Genomic DNA, 19,959 nt, shown 5'->3' on the forward strand with positions numbered 1-19,959 from the left:
TGAGTGTCCCCACCCCCTGCAAAAGACAGACTTCTCTTCTGGAGTCTGCCAAGCAAAGCAAGCTCTGGGAAGGTGCCGCGTCCCACCAAGGTTTGCCCACCTGGAGGAGAACGCATCCAGAGTCAGGAGGAACCCCAATGGCTGATCTATTGCTAATTCTACACTGGCCGCTGCCGCTGCACACCCGGCCATGCAGGCACATACCTACTCCTAAGCCACCTGCATTTTATAAAAATCATTTTTTTAATTGAAGTATAGTTGATTTACACTGTTGTTAGTTCCAGGTGTACGGCAGAGTGGCCACCTGCATTTTGGAAAGTGGAATCTGACATGAGGAGCTTTTAAATCAGTCTTCACTCGATTGCTAGAGACAAAACATAAAGGAAGCAGGGTGACTTGGGAGGGGCCCATGTCTTGTGCTTGAGTGCTTTGGAGGGGCTGAGTTCCTCTAATCCATCAGGGACAGTGGCCTCAGTGTCCCCCCCACCCCACCCCAGCTTGCTGCACTTAGAAGCAAGAGGAGCTTGGAGCTGCCCTGCACCCCCAAGGGCTGGAGGACACAATCCCAGCCTGCAGGTGGTTGTGCAATGGCCTCGCCTAAGGACACCTCATAGACCCACAGCCCACTTAAATTGTTGGGGGGTCAGGATAGCACCCACCCAGGTCTGAGTCCTGAGCTTGCCAATGCTTTCAGGCAACTCTGCTCCTGAAGGACGAGCTAAAATATGTCATTCATGGAAGAGCTTCAGAAAAAGAAGAGATGATGTTTTCAGGAAGTCCAAGATGGCGGGCGGGCAGAGCCCAGAAAATCCAATCTGAAGATCCAGGCAGTTGGGAAGAGAAGAGATGAGTAAGCACAGAACCAGAGGGAGGTCTACAGGTTCACGTAGTAACGACAGGAATGGTCTATTTGGAAATGAAAACAGCCCTGCCATGAACTCTACCTCGCAGCAGGCACGGTCGGTGTGAGAGGAGAAAGCACAGCCCACACTATGTTTACATTTCTTTCTTCTGTTAGCAGGGTGTGACTGGCCTGAGCCACTTAATATGGCCCTCAGTTTCATCTGTGAAATGGGTGCTCATGGATCGCTCAGCCCGAGGATCGAGTGAGCTAACAAGGTAAGTGTGAAACCACACCACGTGGACTGAACACTTAGGGGAACTGTAAGTGTGTGACCCGGGAACGCTGATTCTAGGACTGACCATTTTGAGCAGAGGCCACTGCTGGGTCCCTCCCCCCATCCCACCATGGAGATGGCATCTCTTTCCAAGCAGGCCATGACTTGGAAAAGTAAAATTTGAATTAGGGAACCCATCACGCCCCTGTCCAGTTGGGGCTATTGCCGGGCTCTGGCTCCGTCTGAGGTTATCCTGGCCCTTCCCGTGCACATTCTAGCTGGGAGGGCCCGCGTGAGCCCTGCCGCCTCCAAACAGGTCTCCTCTGAGCCCCAGAGCTCAGGCGGCTCCTTTCCCCTGAGCGCCTTCATCCGAAGTGCGGCGTGTGAATACACGTAGGCAGCGGAGTTTTCAGGCTGCTTCCTATAATTTTCTGAAGACAGGAACCCTGACTTCTTTTCTCGGGCCCCTCACAGAACATAGAAAAAGAGGCCCCCAGAAATATGGACCATGCGTATTTGGTCCATGAACCAAATATGGACCATGGCTTCCTGGTCTTAGTTGCCGAGTTTTAACATTAGCCTTTTCTTCCTTTCTCCAGATTCCTATCAATCAGCTGGCCTCAGTCGCCTCACAAAGATCAGTGCCCATGTTCGTTTTCTGTAAACTGTTTAATAAATACATACTTCACTTTACATCAGTGTAGCCCATGATAAACCCACAGGAAACAAGAGCCACCAGCAGTGGTAGGATCAGAATACTTTAATAAGATAGCAGAGTGTCAAAATACATTTCCTTATAAAGTTAAGCTCCCGTATAGTAATAATGTTGTCAGTAGGAATTTGACATTTATAATAATGTTCACGAAATCATTATGTTGATAGATAAAGTTAATATGAAGTTTGGAATATTTTTCAGAGTGTTTTAGTAAAACTGCAAGGGTAAAATGCCCTTCATGCTGAGGCAAACACACAGAGAAAATCAAACACCAGTGCTTACAATGTCAGTAACCCTTCAAGTTCTGCCGCCTGCCGTACGTGAGGCAGGGCTGTGGTGCTCAAGTAACATTTTTGGCAACACAGTGACTAGGTAATTTTTCTTTTGAGATTTAAATTTTATTTTGTTTGGGGCAGTAAGTCCATCCAGCCTTACCAGATTCTTGGCTTGCTGTGTTTTGCTTTGTGTGTTTCTAGAAACTTCTTCATTGTACCCATGACGGAAAAGTTTCACGTGATTGCTATTTCGAAAACAAATGGCATCGTCCCTCTTACCTGGTGAGTTACAAGACGCTCTGAGAACACTGTTTTCAGTGCTTCCTACCTATACACGTCACTTCTGGGGACAGACAGACCTCAAGGAGGGCCAGGGGCTGTCCCCGGAGGTCTGCCTGCTGCACCTCGGCCGTGTAGGGCGAGCTGATGGTGTGGCTGAGGAAGGGGCATGAGATGCGGCTGGTCAGGACCAGGAGCCCCCCTGTGTGCCCCCCTCAGTCCAGCTCCACGGGCTCCAAGGTGGTGAGCTGGGAGGATGTGGACTGGGTCCCTATACCATTTCTAAATCCTCACTTTCTTTCATGGATTCCCATCTAAACCATCTCATGGTAGTTCTGGAAATATCCAAGTGTGCCCCATGAAAGACCATTAGAGTCACATAGCTCAGTGCACTTGAAGGGCTGGCAATGAAACCTGAAGAAGAGTTTAAAGCGCTTCCCCTCCCTTAGATTTGTCCCTAGCCTCCACCCCTGACGTGCCGTCAGACCCTCTTGGCAGTAATAATAATACGTACATACATACAGAATACATACAGAACATGAGGAGAAGGCAGCTGGCGATGCTCCCACACAATGATTCCACTTTCTGGATTGTGTGTCACGCCTATGGCATGTCCCGAAAGCAAAAAGGCAACAGAGAGGGAGACCTTGAGCAGGGTTAGTACAGGCCCGTGGAGTTCTGTACAATTCTGCAGTGTCAGCAACACCATGAAAAAGAAGATTTAACAGCTTAAAAAAGATCTTAAAGTGATTTTGTGAGCAGGATTCCATTTCCGTTTCTAAGTTTTTAGATATTATAAAGTACCCATATATAAGATAAACACTTAACCCAGATATAAATTTTCTTTTTAAAAAACTCAGTTATGTTTTTGAATAATAATTTAAAAAACTCCACCAAATGCAGGGGGAAAACACCAGTTTAGGAAAAGCCATACTGTGTAACTTTCACAGATAACCACATACAACGGAGTTCACCCTTCACATTTTTTCCCCCCAAAAAATCGTATCAAAATTAGAGCAAAGAGTTGGCTAAAAAAAAAAAAAAAAAAGACTGAAATTTACAATACAGTGATTAGTTTTACAAAAGAAAGGAGGAGGGCTGAGAGAGAGAGAGGCCACAAATCAAGCTGAGAGCGCAAAATTATTTTGTTTCTCTTTGGCAACAACAACAAAATCCTTTTAGTTAAATGAAGCCAAAGCTTTCCCTAAAGGAGAACAAACAAACATACACCAAACTTGTTAGTATGAATTGTGTGTGTGTGTGTGTGAGAGAGAGAGAGAAACCTGTGAATAATATAAATTAGAAGTAATTGAAGTTGGGGAAAGAACAATCTTATAAAATTTAAGAACATTTCCATTGACAGAACAAAACATAGCAGGTAAAACAATTGTATTTTAAAAATATGAATAATAAAGTGAGCATCTTCAGAAAAAGGCCACTACTTGGTGACCTGGGCAAGTTTGCCAGGTAAGTATATCTTGTAAAAAGTGTGTTGGTGTTAGAAATATCTAGTTGCAAAAAAACAGACGGAGACCGTGAAGCTGGTGGGACGGCATGGGAAGGGGGTGCCTGTCAGTGGGTGGCCCTGGCTCAGGTGGCCTGGTCCAGGGCTCTGAGGAGGTCCCCTCCTTGGAGGAGCGTGGAGCTTCCTGGGACAGGAACGTTCACCTCACAGTCATATCTGGTCAATTCCGGCAGCAAGTAGGGCTCAAACGAGGGTCCGAGCAGCCGGCTTGTCATGCCTGAAAGAAGAGTTAGTGCCCTTATTTTCAAAACCCTAAATCAAACATCTGGAAAAGGGTCTATTCCATAAGAGGCCAGCATGGAGGAGACGTGTTGGGAAAGCAAGGGGCATTTCCAGTTTTCATGACTCGGGGGGCAGAGGTGGGGCAGCCCTCATTTCACTTTCTTCAATGTTGTCTGTCTTTCCCTAGTGACCCAGCCCATGCAGAGAGCAGGGACCCAGCAGAAAGCATGTCGTCTCCATCCCATCAGGTGAGAGGGGGCTGAGACCCCGGCGGGGAGAGTGTGCAGTGCAGACAGAGCAGGGAATGTTCGGGGGACAGGGAGGTTGGATGGAAGGAGAGCCCACGAAGGCCTCCTGGCCTGGGAGGTGGAGGCGTGAGCCAGAGCCTGGGCAAGGCTCGGGGTTGCCAACTGACCCATGCCCACTGTGCACTGGCAGCCGGAAGAAAGGCCGAACAGAGAGAGGGAGCTCTGAAGCAGCTGGTGCCTGCACGCACTTGCACACACACATTACATGCACGTACACAAGATGTACACACATGCATATATACATGTGTGCACACACACAGGTCCTGCAAGGGCCTGACTTCCAGTTTCAGGACCCCCACCCTTGGCTGCCCCTCTTTCTCTCATGCTGAGAAGGGGAGGCTCCCAGCACCCCACTTCCCAGGAAGAGCAGGCCCGGGTTCCTGGAGGCGGCTCCGGAAGCCCTTCGTTGGCCCCAGTAACGCGAGGCGCCGGCTCTCCCTTCCCCTGGCTTGGCTGCAGAACCTCATCCCCGGCACCCCCATGCCTTCCTCCCCCACTCGACCTCGCTCCCTCGTGGACGGGGCGGGTCTCACGCCTCTCTGCAGCACCGCAGTAGCAACGGATACTCGCTCACCAGCCCTTTCTAATCCCCCCTTCTTTTACCCTAAGAAACGACCTGAATTTAAAAAGAATATTATTTTTCCCCTGAAAAGGATGAGTTTCCACTCAAGGAAACTGGGTGCACAGCAGGGACGATAATGCTGGCTCCCACTTACTGCAAACACATCCACGGACTCTGCACTTTGCACGCGAGCCTCTTATTTAAATGTGTGGCCTGCTCCGTCCTCCAGCTGGTCACGAGCAGAATTCTTAGCCCAGGCCTGTCTCGTGACTCTAAAGCCCTGAAGCACTGAGCAGCAGCAGTTTGCCCCGAACCATATTGCTGAGGAAATTTCTCTTTTTTAGGGCAGGGGTCCAACAATGTTTCACCCAAACTACAAGCAACCTTTCCGTGACAACATCTACATTTCACAAGATGGTAACAGACTAAGGTGGCCAGTCCTCCCAGAAAGCAAGGTCCAGTAGGGTGAGTCTTCCCAAACCAGCCTGGCCCCCCTCCCAGCAGCACGTCCTCAGCTCTGCCTGAGCTCAGAGTGATGCCCCCCGGTAGGCAGTAACGTGAAGAACTGAGCAAAAGGCAGGCATAGGCTCGGGGGCTCTTAAGGTGGAAGAGCCCCGGGTGGCACCTGGTTAGTGGAGGGTTCCTTCTCGAGCCCTGTGGACACGTGGCCTTCCAGCCCCTGCTGCAGTACTTGGGGGAAAAGAGGGCTCGCCCTTCTCAAGGCAGCTGCCTTTCATGAGCAGGTTCATCCTGGAGCTGAGCTGAGACCCACTGCCTTGTCCGTCCCCTGGCCCACACCCTCCCAAACCCAGCAGCCCCTGGAACAGTGCCCCCATTCCTGAGCGCACCCACCTGACACCTTGTGAGCCGCTGGTAGGCCGTAGTCCTGGTACTGGGGGGTGTAACAATGTGGGGGGAACCCACTCTTGGCGGGCTCCCCGGGGCTCACGGCAGATGGCAGCTGTGGCGGTGTTAAGTGTCTCAGGGGCTGGCTCCCGCCTCTCATGGGATTTCGGATGAACTCATCTGAAAGGCCAATGTCAGACAGTGGGGGGAGAGACCATGACGCCCCCAACGTCCCTCTTTCCTTCACACAAGGAGCCCAGAGATTTCTGACGGCGGCACCCGGGCCAGAGTGGAAAGCGGGGGGTGGGGGGGGGGGCGGAGACACCCTCCTGTCCTCGCAAGCCTCGGACGGGAGGGAGTGGGGAGCCCCGCCACCGGCACAACGCCTTCCCCCAGGCCTGTGCTCACCACTGGGGACGTCTGCGCTCATCAGAGGGCAGTTCCCACTGCCCCGGAGACTCTTCATCCTTTTCCACATCAAGTGTGAAGTGCTGCTGCCTGGTGGATCCCCCTGGGGGTGGAAGTGCAGAGGTTGAGGGGAGAGGCCAGAGACCCAGGTCCTCAAGCTGCGTCAGGCTGAGGTGGGCAGCGCTCTGCACCAGCCTGGCTCTCTGTGCTCAGCCCCTGCTCCCCGCCGGCCTCCCCAGGGGCGGCGCTCACCCCACTCATGTCTTGGAAGGCTTGCTCCTCGTATTCCAGCTGTCGCTTCAGCTTCAGCTTGTTGGAGAGGGCGACCATGGCCGGGCTCATCACATCTGGGCCCTGAGGCCCGAAGCCCTTTGCAGACCTGCCAAGCCCAAGAGATGGGCGTGAGGGAGTCTGGAGCCCCACACACCCAGGGCCCTCCCAGAACGAACACTCATGGCCGTGGCGGCTCCAAGACCCCAAATGCAGAGTCCTGAAGGAGGGGCAGTGGGCCTGAGGCCCGGGCTCTCCTTCCTTCCGCAGTGCCCTCTACCTTGCTCTACCTGGTGAGATGCTGAGGGTTCAGGGCACCTGCACCTCCCTCCACACGTGCCCGCCCGTACCCGGGCAGCCTCCAGTCCTGGTTTGCGGCCGCCCAGCTCCGTGACGGCAGTCTTTGGGAGGCAGTCTGCCCCATCGCCCCTGCCCTGCCTGGACCGCCCCCCACCGAGAACCAGGGAGGGGGCTCTGTAGAAGGCAAGGGCCCTGGGAGCTTGAGGTGAGTTCCCAGTGGGTGGAAGGGACTTGGGGGAGACGGGGAGGGTGTGCTGGACCCCGGCAGCCGAAGGCAGGGGGAAGGCACGGGCATCTTTTTGCTTTTCTCAACCAGGCTTCCACGGCCGAGCCAAGGACCCCTCCCTCCGTGTTGTGCGTGTGGGTAGTGTGCGGCTCAGCTCATGAGCTCTGCATAAAACGAGGCACTCTGAGGGGTGGTCCGGAGAGCCACTGTGCTCAGGGCCCTGGACAAGCTCCTTCTCTCCCTGGCCGCAGGGCCCTCGGGGTGTCCTCCAGCCCAGATAAAACGTGTCCCACTTGAGGCCTCACATACCTAGGGGCGAGTCCCCTAAAGCCCGAGCTCTCAGAGTTCTGAGAAGGGCTGAGAAGGGCTGAGTGGAGTATCAGACCCCTGTGGAGTGGGAATTGGTGATGGGGCGGGGGGCCTTTCGGGGCACCTGGCTGTCCCCTCCCTGTACAGCACAGCCTTCGCGGAAGCAGCCAAGGGTCTCTGCCACTTACCTCTTCTTGAACACGGAGAGATGGGGTGCAGTGACGGGGGGCCCCAAGGGCGAGGCCCCCAAGGACTCCAAGGGATCTTCGCCGGGCCACTTCGTGGGCCCCACGTGTAAGGGCGGATCAGGGGGCCACTGTGTGTTGGATCTGCCCCCCATGGAGGAGAGAGGGGTGCAGGTCTGGCCACAGCACTGTGGCAGGGACACCTTGCTCCCACCGTCAAAGAAGATGAAGGACACAGGCCGCTGCTCAGGCTCTATCTTCTTGCTTTCCAGCTGATACTTGTCCAGGAGGAAGGGGCTGTGAGCGGCCATCGGGGCCAGTGGCTGGAAGATGTTCGACATGGTACTGAAGGAGTGCTGGGGCGTGGACTGGGGTGTCTCCGGCAAGAGGCTCTCCTCGGGGCAGATGGGACTGAGCTGGAAGTCCTCCCCGTCCATGGGGATGTAGGGTGCCAGGGTCTCCAGGTCCAGCTCATTGAAGTCCGTCTGAGGGGAGACAGACCACAGGCAAAGCAGCTACGGCAGCTGGCGCTGCCTCCGGGATACTGTTCCATCCTAGCCCCTCGTCCTCCCCACCCCACCCCTGCCAGAGGCCTTCCTCCCGCAGCTTCCCGTGCATGTTCTCCCTTGGTCAGCCTGTGCCACCAATCCCCAGTCATTTGAGTCTCCACTCAGGCATCCTTCCACACCCCCCCCGGTGCCACGACCTCCACCCAGCCCCAAATGCTCTCCTGTCTCCCAGTCCGAGCCCAGCCTTCACTCCCACACGCTGGGCAGGCACCACCTCTTCCACGAAGCCATCCCTGCCCACTCCGGTGAGCACGATGGCTCCCAGGGGGCCGAGGGCAGCTTTGTCTTCATCACCTCACGTGCCCAGGGTGTATCGGTGGACTGCTCATAGGGTAACCGTGGCCCAGTGCTACCTGTGGGACCTTCATTCTGATCAACGAGAACTCAGACATGGACCCGCAAGTTCCCACTACCATGATGGGCACCGTAGGGAATTCTCACAAGCAGACGCAGAAAAATAAATGTTTCAGCCCTCACTGGGGGAGGCAGCTGATTACAACCACCTGAACTGTTAAAGAGCAGAAGCAGACAGTGATAACCAAACACTAAGTAATGAATCTTATAGGAGTTCAGAGAAGAACGTGCAGGGGAGAAACGGAAAGTTTTGCAGAACAAAGATACAAACTGAGGAGGCAAGGCAGAAATCTGGATGCATAAATGGGGATGAATGATTTTCCTTTGGGTTTTGTGACCCACATACCCATCTACCCACACCCTAGCCTGTTTACACAGGTTTTACAAGACGTTTGGCCTTATGTAATAAGTTTCTGGAAAGTTACGTGTAAACAAGAAGTTGTCCGATGTCATTTTAAAATGCATTTAAAATAAGTTATTTCAAAGAATCCTAAAATGGAAATGTTTGTAAAGGGAATAATTGTTCCCTACGCTCACAGAAGTCGTATACATCGGGGTATGCTTTTTAAATGCAGGGATCCTGAAAGAAAGGTTCAGTTGTAGTTTTCATGAGCATTAAGAAATATCCGAGAGTTAAAAGTAAAAGAGCTGGATTTGACACGGGTAAAGCAGAGGGCAGAAGTGAGAGAAGCAGACGACCACAGGCTCCGTTTCCCTGCACCCTCACCCAGTTGAGGGACTGTGGCCTGGGCCAAGCATTCCCACTAGCCTTTGCAACAAAGGGCTGAGGCTGCAAGAAGAGACTTCAGCCTTCGCCACCAGCAGCTGGTAGGCCTGGCCCGCCACTCCACTCTTCCCCACGGCCACCTACCTGGGTGCTGCACTGGTCTTTCGCCTCTGTATCCATGGCAAAGAGCTTTTCGATCGCTTCAATCTTCAGATCGTCATCCAGAGATGTGTAATAGTCTCCGGGGCTGCTGGGCTGGGGGGCCAGGAAGGAAGGTGACCAAGTCAAGGCTACGGCACTGGCTTCCCCAGAAGGCCAAGGTAGAAGGAGAAATATGTTTCTGGACCCACAGATTCAACTCTATTCCACGGAATAAGAATTTGTAAAGAAACCACGCCCTAGGAGCTGTGGGAGCCTCTCTGAGTTCAGTCTCCTCGTCATAAAATGAGGCTGTCTTGAACAGCAAACAGGATAGAGGCATGGCTGGCCGGGCTCTGCAAACTGTGGCTCTGTGCCCCCAGCAGGATGGTTACTGCCCTCCATGGGGACTGAGCTCGGGGCTCACAGCTGTGTGCCACTCGGCCCCTGTCTTCAAGGACCTGATCACATAGATGGGGGTGGATGGGCACTGAGAGCAAGCGCACAGCGCTAATGCGTGGCAAGTAAGTATCACAGCCCCCCAGGGGGCTCCTGCGTAGGAGGAGGGCAGGACTTGGGTCTGGCCTGTCCGCTCAGCCATCCGGCAGCAGCCAGAGGAGGAGCCCACCCTCTCCATGGCCTCAGCCCCAGGGGGCGCTCACCGTGGAGCAGCTACTGCTGCTTCTGCTGCTGCTGGCGGCACTGGGGGTGGTGCTCCCCGGGGCGGCTGCCTGGGGCACGGTGAAGGCGGGCAGGCTCCCGGCCTCCGTGTGGGCGCCGTGGCTCCTGGGCTCTCCGGCCCACTGCTGGCCTGGTGGCAGGATGGCCTTACCATAGGCTGAGGACTCCTCAAAGTTCTGGCTCCCTGTGGAGACAAGGGCCTGGCTTGGTCCGCACCCCCGACTGCCGGGCTCACCCCAGGGCAGAGGAAGGACGAAGGATGCACAGGTGACCCTAAAGGGGCCTGCAGCGTGCCTGGGGCTCGGCCCCCGTGTGCTGAGGCTTCGCTGGGACAAAGGGGCCTTCAACTGGGGCTGGGGTTCAATGTACAGACCCCCTTTAATGGGAACACCCTGCTGAAGCCTTTAATTTTCAAAGACTAAATGTATTAGGAGCCACTCTTCCCTGAAGGGCAATCCAGAACGTAGAGGAGGAGGTTATGAAAACTGGGCAATTTGCCTCATTGCTGCCGCGAAACTGGGAAGCTGCGTGACTCCTTGTCCCAGGGCTGCTCTCTGTGATTCGCTGAGATCACCGTTCCCCGGTGGCCTTTCACAGCACACCTAACGGGGCTGAGCCAGTCCAGAGCAAGCACAGGGTGGCGTAGCTGTTCCTTGAGCGGCCACAGCAGGGCTGGGGGGTGACCGTGGGTTGCAACATGGGGAAGAAGGGGCTTCCTGCGTTCAGAGCGCGGGGCAAGAGCTGACAGCTCCGCTGGGGCCACCAGGACTCACATCCCCGTGGGACAGGCAAACGTTGAAAGAAGTGCATTCGAGGGCTTACTCCCGGGCCTGAATCTTTTCTCAACCCACGTTTCTGGAAGGATTTCTCCCAACATTATTTCAACCTAGCAGGCCTCTGCCTAAACAAGCAATCTGTCCTTCAAGGTGCAGATGGAGATCTGCCCACCCTGTGGAAAGATGCCCGTGGCCTCGGAGCAGATCCCTCTCGTCTCAGGCTCCCCCCTCCCCACGGTGGAGAATCGACCAGAACACCCCCACCCCCCACCACCCGCCCCCGCTCAGCGCTTTACGAGGTCAGAAATAGGACGGGTCTTATGCTGCGGTGAGTGCACGTGCCCAGCATAGGGTCTGGCCACCAACGGATGATCAGCAAGACTCAGGGCAGGCACACGGCAGCTCTGCTTAAGGAAGAGCTGCGGCCGGGGAGGCCTCCCCCCGCCCCAAGAGGGTTCGACGGGCCCTGGCTCAGCGAAGCGGCACCCACCGAAATCCAGAGAAATGATGGCATCTCCTGCGGTGGGTGCGAGCTGCGCCAGCTCCTCGGGCTCCTCCTTCAGCTTGGTGAACAGGAAGTTGCTCTTCTCAGACACAGCCACCTTGCCGCTGTTGTCAAAGATGCTGTTCATGGTCATCAGGTGCGGCTTGAACGGGGACTCCGTCTGGTCCATGGAGAACACCACGTCGTTCTTCTCAATCTCACTGGTGGGACAAGAGCGAGCTTCAGACCGTCCATAGTTTCCAGCAAAACTCTTTTACTCTCCAGACACATGGAAGTCCTGATAGCTAAGCCTCTCAGACAGAAACACGGGTACGGACAGTGTGCTGGCATTCCGTAAAGAACCGTGCACTGGAAGGTTGGAGTCGTGGAGCTAGCGACGCGGAGAGCACCCGCTGAGTGTGTGTCTGTCTCGGATGCTGCGTTAATGTCGTGCGTGGGCTGCGTGGTGTGCATGAGACTTGAAGGCTTTTGCTTTTGTCGCACCCCGGCAAGGACTTTCTCTAGATTTCTTCCCAGGTGCTACCGAGCAAAGGTGTTACATCTTCTCCCAAAAAGTAACAGTGGTTCTCTTCCCTTGGTTCCCATTCAGAAAGCACTTAAGTGACGACTGTGTTCTAGCTGCCTCCCCACGTGGGTCAGAGGCATGACAGATGACAAAGGGGGAAGGGGCAGAACAAGCCTGTAAGGGGAAATCCCAGTGTTTCACCGTTCCCAGGACGCCCACTGCAAAAGAGCTCGCCGACGTGGTGCCAGGTCCTGAAAGGCTCGGCATTCCTGGGCTGCGTCCTCAGTCTCAGGAGCACCCTGCACCCCAGAGCCTGCTTCCCCTCCCCGCCGGCCCTCACGTGCTCACCTCAGGACGTAGTTCACACACATGATGCACTGGGGCTGCAGGTTGCGAGGGTTGTAGATGACCGTCCCCTGCGTCTCCAGCCACACGTAGCCCCCGTGCTTCGCAAGCATCCGGTACTGGCCACTCACCACCTGACCCTTGGTGCACACTAGGGGAGGAGAAATGGGACCTGAGGTCAGGAGGTGGGGGAGGAAGACCCCACGGGGAGGGCAGCGTGCAGGGGAAAGATGGGGGAGAATGAGCTGGATGGGAGCTTAGAGCATCTCGCCCAACTCTTCATGTTGAACATGAGGAAAGTAACCAGAGAGCTTAACTGACTTCCCTAGGCTGGCTGTGAGGGAGTGGCCATCGCCAAGCCCTTGGCAAGTTGGCTCACCCCTGGCTCAGCTGGGAGCAGAAACCAAGAGCAGCACCTGCCTTCCTTCCCCCCCAAGGGAAGCCTCTCCATGGGGTGCCCTGTGGATCCAAATGGGCACGCAGGGAACAGGCGAGCCCCCTCTGCCTCACACTACAGGCGGCAGGGTGCTTCCAAGCAGCGTGGAGAACGCCTGTCCTCGGGCAGCCACTGGTAGCAGGCCCACCATCGGCACTCTGCTTGCGAATAAAGGCAGTTTAAAGAAACCCCCAGATATCCTCGATTGTTCCAGGTCATCCGTCAGACCTGCCGCCTTTGGGGCCACAGCAAGTCTGTGACCCACAGCAAAGGCAGCAGCAAGCCCCCCGCCAGCCTCTACACACAGCCTCGCCAAAGCCCCGGTAAGTCCTCCCAGCCGCCCAGAGGGGCTGCCTGCGCATGACTTCTTTCCTCTTCCAGAATGCTCTAAATGTTCATTTAATATTTGTTTTACTCTATAAAAACATCGGGGAAAGGGCCCGGCATCCCAGATTGCCCTCTTCCCCAGTCCAGAATGCTCTATCTGCTCCCATTAAAAAAAGAATCAACAAGTCCCTTTAAATGAAAGTTTACTAATGTTAGGCTTTCTGATAGCTTTCTGAACTGCCCATTTACTTTCCTTCTTGGGAATTCATTCTTCTGAATTCCAGTCTCAGAAACCCCCAAATCACAGAGAAAGAAGCATGCTGGCAGGATTAGGAAATCTTGGTTTCGGTTTTCCTCATCTGCAAAATGGGGTATTGATAATAATAACAGTAATGATAATAATTATTAGTACCCAGTGTCCCATAGCTGTTTGTACTGAGGACCAAATCTGCCTGCCTGGTTTATCAGGTCCAAAAATGTGGCTGAATGTCACCGACAAATGCTGTATAGGAGAAGCTCCTCTGCTCCAAAGTTACTAACATGTACAGTGCCCAGGCCCTGTCACGTCTACAGGACACATCTGTAGATAATGTCACAAGGGGCCCTGTGGGAGAACATGCAGACTCTCTAAACGTCACAAACCTCCCCACTTTTCCGTGTAGGCTCGGGAATCACTCCCCATTCACCACCCTGTGTGGTTGAGGAATGCAGCTCGGTTCGTACTAACCGTGCTTGTAATCCTTCACATTTAAGTTCTTCTTGGCACATTTCCTCCTGTTCAGAAATTAACAAGCACCTCCAAGCTACAGGAAGCACTGTAACCATACTACACATAACTTACATGTGTATCCTGCTCTGCAGGGTTCAAAACCATCTCATAAGATAAATTCATTTCTGCAAAGGAACTGGAACAGTGCCTGGCACACAAAGCGTCCACAGGATTAGTGTTAGCATCACCTCGTTCACTGGACAGTGATACCACGAGGTATCTATTATTATTCCTGTTTTCCATCTGAAGAAACTGAGGCTTAGAGTGATTTGCTCAAAGGCCCCCTCAGTGGAAACAGTCGACAGGCTTATAGTCCAAACTAAAGGGTCCTAAGTCTTTTTGGTTTTGTTTGCATTTAAAAAAAGTCAACTTTGGTGAGGTTTAATTTACCTTCAATAAAAAATGCACCCATTAAAAAAAAATGCACCCATTTTAAGCACAGATCAATGAGTTTTGCCGACTGTACAGACCCTTGTAACAAGTCACCACAATCAAAGGTATAGAACTTTCCATCATCCAACCTCCCTAATTTCTTATACCTCTTGACAGTCAATCCCCATTGCCACTGATCTGTTTTCTGTTGCTATACATAGAAAGGATCTTCTCTCCATTCACACGTAAGCGGGATCATACAAGAGCTCTTTCGTGTCTGCCTTCTTTTCACCCAGCATGTTTCCCAGAGCCCTCACGTTGTTGTAGGTATTCCTGGTTTGCTTTTCATTGCTAAGTAATATTCCACTGCATGGAGATACCATAACTAATTTATCCATTCACCTGTCAATGGATGTTTGCATTGTTTTCAGTTTTGGGTTATAATGAATAAAGGTGCTGTAAACATTTGTGTACAAATCTTTGTATGGACATGCAGTGTGAGTGCAGCTAGGGGTGCTATGGCTGGGTCATAGGGTAAGTACATGTTTCCTTTATAAGATACGGCCAAGTTATTTTCCAAAGTGGTCATATCATCATTGTCTAATCTTTTTAATAAAATCCTGTGCTGTAGGGAAGACAGATACCATCTTTTTTTAATATGAGGGGACTAAGGCCAGAGGGATTTTGACCTGCTTTACATCACACAGGACAACAGTCTGGGTTACTCGACAGCCTGTGGCCCGCAGTACAGTGCCCTCCTACTACATGCCCCCGGGCGACACTTCACTAGGAAGACTGAATTGGTGGTGGCTGCTGTCCTAAACCATCATGGACCCTTTGGCCAAAGAAATAACTCTGTCCTCCCTCATCTCCCTTTATCTACCCCATTGAGGCTCCTATGCCCAAGAGACATGATTCTTGCACAATTTCAAGTACCTGGAGTTAACTTATTCATTAACTCATTAACTTATTCTTAATGCAGACAAGATTCAGGGATCTTATTCTTTTTGATTAAACAGTGCAGTGAGCCAAGGTTTTTAACTGCATTTCTAGCGATTGCAGGCGAGGGCCTGCTCTGTCAGTAGAATATAATTACGCCAGCTTTCTAATCATCTGCTCATTAATGCCAGCCTTGGTGAGGGGCCTGCTACTTGGTAGATAGGCTTTTTATGGCCTTTAATCTTGTTTTCCTAAGAGCACATAATGTCCTCACACAACAAAGAGAAACCAACCCCCCTTCCCCCAAACCCTTACCTTCTGAGGGTAACAATGTATAAATTACTAACCCATTTGGAAATGATGGCTTTCAATGATTTAAATTTGGTTTGAGGTCTGAGCTTCCCCAGTAATTTCAACGGTAAACTTTCACAGGCTAAGACACACACACGAGCATAAACTCGGGATGCTGGTGTGTGAACCTGGACGAGCCTCAAGCCTGGGCCTCCAATTATTCCACAGTATGAGTGTGGGTCTGTGGTGCAACTTTATCTGCATAAACCCAGCAAGAAAGACAGAGTCAGAGGGACAGAGAGAGAGAGAGAGAGAGAGAGAGAGAGAGAGATTGAGAAAGACTGAGAGACAGAAAAAGAGGGAAAGTGAAAGAGAAATAGATGCCTGTGTTTAGCTGGCATTAACCCAATTTGCAGCCCACGCACATCTCCCTTTGCTGGATTCAGGCTGGCTGAGCAGAGGCCTGAGCTCAGAGCTGCTTTACTTGGCTCCATCATGGGAAGACGGGAACCTGTGATTTCCATTTGGGTTGTGAATTACCTTTAAGCGTGCCTAATGCTTAAAACCACAGATTCAATAAATCTGCACCATATTTCCCCTGGATTCAGCAGAAAACTACTATGACAATTTTTTACCCCAGCTCTTTTTTAAGGATCAAAGATGTTCTAAGAGAAGGAAAAAAAAAATCACTTTCATAGGCCTAGTGAGAAGCCATCATTTTTGTTCTCTTTGACAGTAGTTTCCTCTACTTTCCCACCCCAGAAGGTAAAGCACAATACTGTCCCGCAAGAATTTCCAGAAACTTTCGCTATTGTCCTCTACTTTGACTCACCCTTGGCTGAGAAGGAAGGCTAGGCTTTTCCCCAGTTTTACATCTAAAGGAGGGAAGCCCCAGAAAGCTAGGCACTGGGAATCTTTGGGTAAGCTGGGCCAGAGCCAGGTCCCTGGGTCCCAGTACCAGCATGACTTTGGGAGCTGAAACCACCATGGGCCAGAGAAGCATGGGGAATCCCAGAGTGGAGGCTGGAGCCACATCCTACAGTTTAAAGCTGGGGCAGGCTAGAGCTGGGCCACATCCATGGGCGCACAAAAGTACCTCCACCTCCCTCCCGCATCCCTGGGTCCCTGAACGGGGAAGCCGGATGGTTTGTTTTTTTGCTGGAGAACACAGTGAGAAACTTCTTTGAGATATCATTAGGGGCCCTGCTGCACTGTTGGATCAAACCCGAAAGCCATGAGGATGAAGCAAAGAAACCAATTAGAAAGAGAAGATCTCATTCCTTAAGAGAATATTAACTGTGCTTCTATACAGCTTATGGCCTGCTGATCTGAACTTCAGGTGTCCTAACCTTGGGATAGATGGATGGATTTAGGAACAACGGACAAATAACTGCACTTCCATTTTCTTCATTGCCACTCCAAGGCCACAGCTAATCCTTGGAGTCCAAGACCAAAAGGGCCACTGGGAATCTTCTCAGACTTACCCATTTTAAATCCTTCTGTAATCCTCTCAGCACCCCGATCTGCACTGGGGGCACTTATTTTGAAGCATTCTTTCCCAAATATGTTTTTTGCCCTTGGGTGTGTCATTCATTTAGTGCCTGTACTGTACCAAACACTATGCTAGATACTGAGGCGGAAGGTATGAACCGCCATGCTCCCACGGGGCCCAAAGCCCTCCTTCTTCCGCAGACATGAGATCCCTTAGGGCAGGGATCAATCCTATCAATTTCTATTTCCCCCAGTAGGCCAGGTATTGGGTTATAGACCCACAGTCCTTGCATGTTGATGGGCTGTATGGATTCAAGAAAATTGTCTTGGATCACCTGCAAATGGGAAGCCTTAATTGGGAACATAGTCAACTGAAATGCACTAGAACTGCCCTGTCCAGTATGGTAGCCACTAGCCAAGCGTGACTACTTAAATTTAATTAAAACTAAATTTAAAAAATTCAGTTCCTCAGTTGCACCAGACATATTTAATATACAGCATAGCTCACATACGGATGACGCAGATGAAGAACATTTCCATTGTAGAAAGTTCTATCGGACAGCCCTGTTCTAGAATCCTTTCATAATTCAGGTTTTCTTTCAAGCTGCAAGGCACCATTTCCACACGCCGTTACTGGGTTGCCTGGACAGCCTTCCCCAACTGAGTTCTCTTGATTCAGCAAGCAAGCTCTTGGAAAACCAGGACCCGCCTCAACACGTCCATTAGGTTGGTATCATGCACCCTCTACCTCTGTTTAGACCAATGCTCCTCCATCCTTCAAGGTCCAACTCAAGCGCCCTGTCTTCTCTCTCTGAACTCTCTCAGCCCTCTTCTTTGAATGGATGTACATGTTCCTATAGCGCATAACCCAAGTTGATTCCATGCTGTCTCGTATTACACTCTACGGGGCTGTTGCATAAGGTTAAGCAGACTGTTCACTGCATAAGTGTGCTCAGTGAGGTGGTAAGTAGGGACTGAGATTCAGCCCACCTTCCACTCTCCAGGCTGTACGCCTTGGTGTGTTTGTGTGTCCCCTACCCAAAGTGCCCTTTTCCTGATTTGCATGAGCATGTCACACAGGACGGTGGCAGCCTTGGTTCTCTAACCATCCTGCGGGCATGAGTCTTGTCTGCCACACAAGATGATGGCTCTGTGAAGGAAGCAACTGGATCTTCTCCCTTCTCACCAGTCACACCCCACTCAAGGCCAGATTCCACAGACATATAGGGCACTCCTGGTACTTACAGTTCTGGTGACTTTTGGTCATGTTCTCTGAGTCCAGTGCATGGTAGAACTCGTAGGCTGAGCGGCCAAGCAGCTCTTCAGGGTGGTAACCAACCAGTTCTGTGATTCTAAATTTTTTTAAAAAGCAAGGGGGAAGAGAAAGACCATATGAATATGAGCAGGGGCTCAAGGACCTTTATGTAGAAGGTAATTCAAAAGCACACATTCAATGAAACACACTCGGAACGTCCCGGTCGTACCATTCATCCAAGCAAAAGAAAAAACCAACAACAAACATGGTGGTCAACCTGCAACTCTGGGTCTACTGAACCTCCACTCTTCCTGCCCTTCCTGGATTGTGTCTGGGGAGGAAGGAAAAGCACCTGTTCAGGGGCTCCCTACCTCCCACCCCCAAATAGACACATGTGCCTTGCTCCAGTGACCACTGGAAGGGGCTCTCATTGCCCCCTACCCACAGTTTTTGCAGACAAGGGAGCAGAGATGCAGAGAGGGTAGACAGTTTGCTTGATGTCTACACAAGTGTCCGGGGACAGAGCAAGAACGAAAATGGGAACATCCTGACTATTCCAGATTATTCTAGTAGAGGGCGATATAAATGAAAAGTGAAAATTATGTGGTCCCAAGTTGGGAAAAGCATGGAGGCGGCCTCTGCATGTGTGTTAACCATGGATTGAGGAGGGACCCAGGCAGGTAGAGCCCTGTCTGTGCTTAAACCTTCTCCCCTCGGGTCCTGTCTGGTGACCTCAGATACCTCCTAGACATCAGGTTTGCCTTCATGGGTTCTACTTGTTCTTGCTATCGCAAGGAAAGGAGGGAGGGCAGGAGGTGCCGAGAGGAACAGATACAGAATCATAGTCCTAGAAATGTGCCCCTTCGTTACACTCCGACAAATAGGCGGCTTCCGTGTAGGGTGTCTGCTTAGATGGGAAGTGGGCAGAGAAAAGGCAAATGTGGACGTGAAGAATCACTTAACTCTCTGAGGACCCTCTGCTCTGTGCTGGAACCTTTAAAATAAGCAAAGCCCTGCCCAAGAACCACCAGATTAGCTCTTTCCCACGTCATACCTAAACATTATTTCTCATCATCTTTGGTCTCTCACATTTTTTCTAACGGGCTCACTGTCTTGTTTACTTAGCCTATCACGAGCGAGAAGTGATGCTATATCCTCATTATTACAAGCTCTATTTTGGAATACGTGACTCCAGGGGCACAGCCCTGTCACCTGTCCACGCCGGAGAGGAACAGTGTGGAGAGGAAAGCAGAAGCCGTGGCTCCTTGGTCTCCTGTCTCTACTCCTCTCTCCCGCTCCATACGGGTTTTGCACAGGTCAGACGAAATCATCCTAAAATATTATTTCCATTCTGTCACCCCTCTACGTAAGCACCTCCAGCTTACCTAGGACCAACCACGTCCAGAGTAAATAAACTCCACCTAACTTCTAAGGCTCCAGGGTCTTGTCTCCATCTTCCAAGCAGTCTGATTTGCAGCTGATCGGCAGCATGGCAGGTCCCCCCTCCCCGGTAGACCCCTCTCCTCGCAGTTCCCACCCCTGTCAAACCCACGCTGGCCGCAGAGCCTTGAGGCCTTCTCTTCTCGGAGCCCTGACGATGACAGGGCCAGCTCAAGGTCCCGCCTTGTCCCTGGAGCTTTCTCCAGGTTTCCCCTTCTCATCAAGTCCTAACAGGCAAACACAATGTCACAAGGAGTAATGTATGCTTCTCTCCACATCCTAGGCTGCCAACCCCTGAGCTCAGGGACCACATTCTCCTTTGGCCTCCACTACCACGGGTGCTCACTAAATGCTAGAGTAGCTGACCAATGGCCTGACAGTCTTTGGGGGCCTAAGGTACAATCAGAGCCCTGTCTAGCCCAGCACTGCTAAGGAACCTGGGCACTAATGGCCCACTTTTCTTCCTAGAGCATGGTCACCTGTCTCAGTGC

General features: G+C 52.0%; 1 protein-coding gene across 2 annotated transcripts in view; it reads right to left on the minus strand.

Moving 5' to 3' along the window:
* Positions 1 to 1,768: 1,768 nt before the first annotated feature.
* EPAS1 (endothelial PAS domain protein 1) overlaps positions 1,769 to 19,959 on the minus strand; it is an 88,906-nt gene continuing 70,715 nt past the window's right edge. For both annotated transcript variants that reach the window (XM_073791662.1, XM_033838589.2), the window contains 10 exons: positions 18,019 to 18,125; positions 12,152 to 12,299; positions 11,284 to 11,498; positions 9,999 to 10,201; positions 9,343 to 9,453; positions 7,552 to 8,033; positions 6,511 to 6,637; positions 6,259 to 6,361; positions 5,857 to 6,030; positions 1,769 to 4,129 (listed from right to left, as the gene is read on the minus strand). In XM_073791662.1, coding sequence (XP_073647763.1) covers positions 3,978 to 4,129; positions 5,857 to 6,030; positions 6,259 to 6,361; positions 6,511 to 6,637; positions 7,552 to 8,033; positions 9,343 to 9,453; positions 9,999 to 10,201; positions 11,284 to 11,498; positions 12,152 to 12,299; positions 18,019 to 18,125 — 1,822 coding nt within the window. In that variant the 3' untranslated portion in view covers positions 1,769 to 3,977. The remainder of the gene's footprint in view (positions 4,130 to 5,856; positions 6,031 to 6,258; positions 6,362 to 6,510; positions 6,638 to 7,551; positions 8,034 to 9,342; positions 9,454 to 9,998; positions 10,202 to 11,283; positions 11,499 to 12,151; positions 12,300 to 18,018; positions 18,126 to 19,959) is intronic.

This window comes from Tursiops truncatus, chromosome 14 (genome assembly GCF_011762595.2).
Source record: "Tursiops truncatus isolate mTurTru1 chromosome 14, mTurTru1.mat.Y, whole genome shotgun sequence".
NCBI lineage: Eukaryota > Metazoa > Chordata > Mammalia > Artiodactyla > Delphinidae > Tursiops > Tursiops truncatus.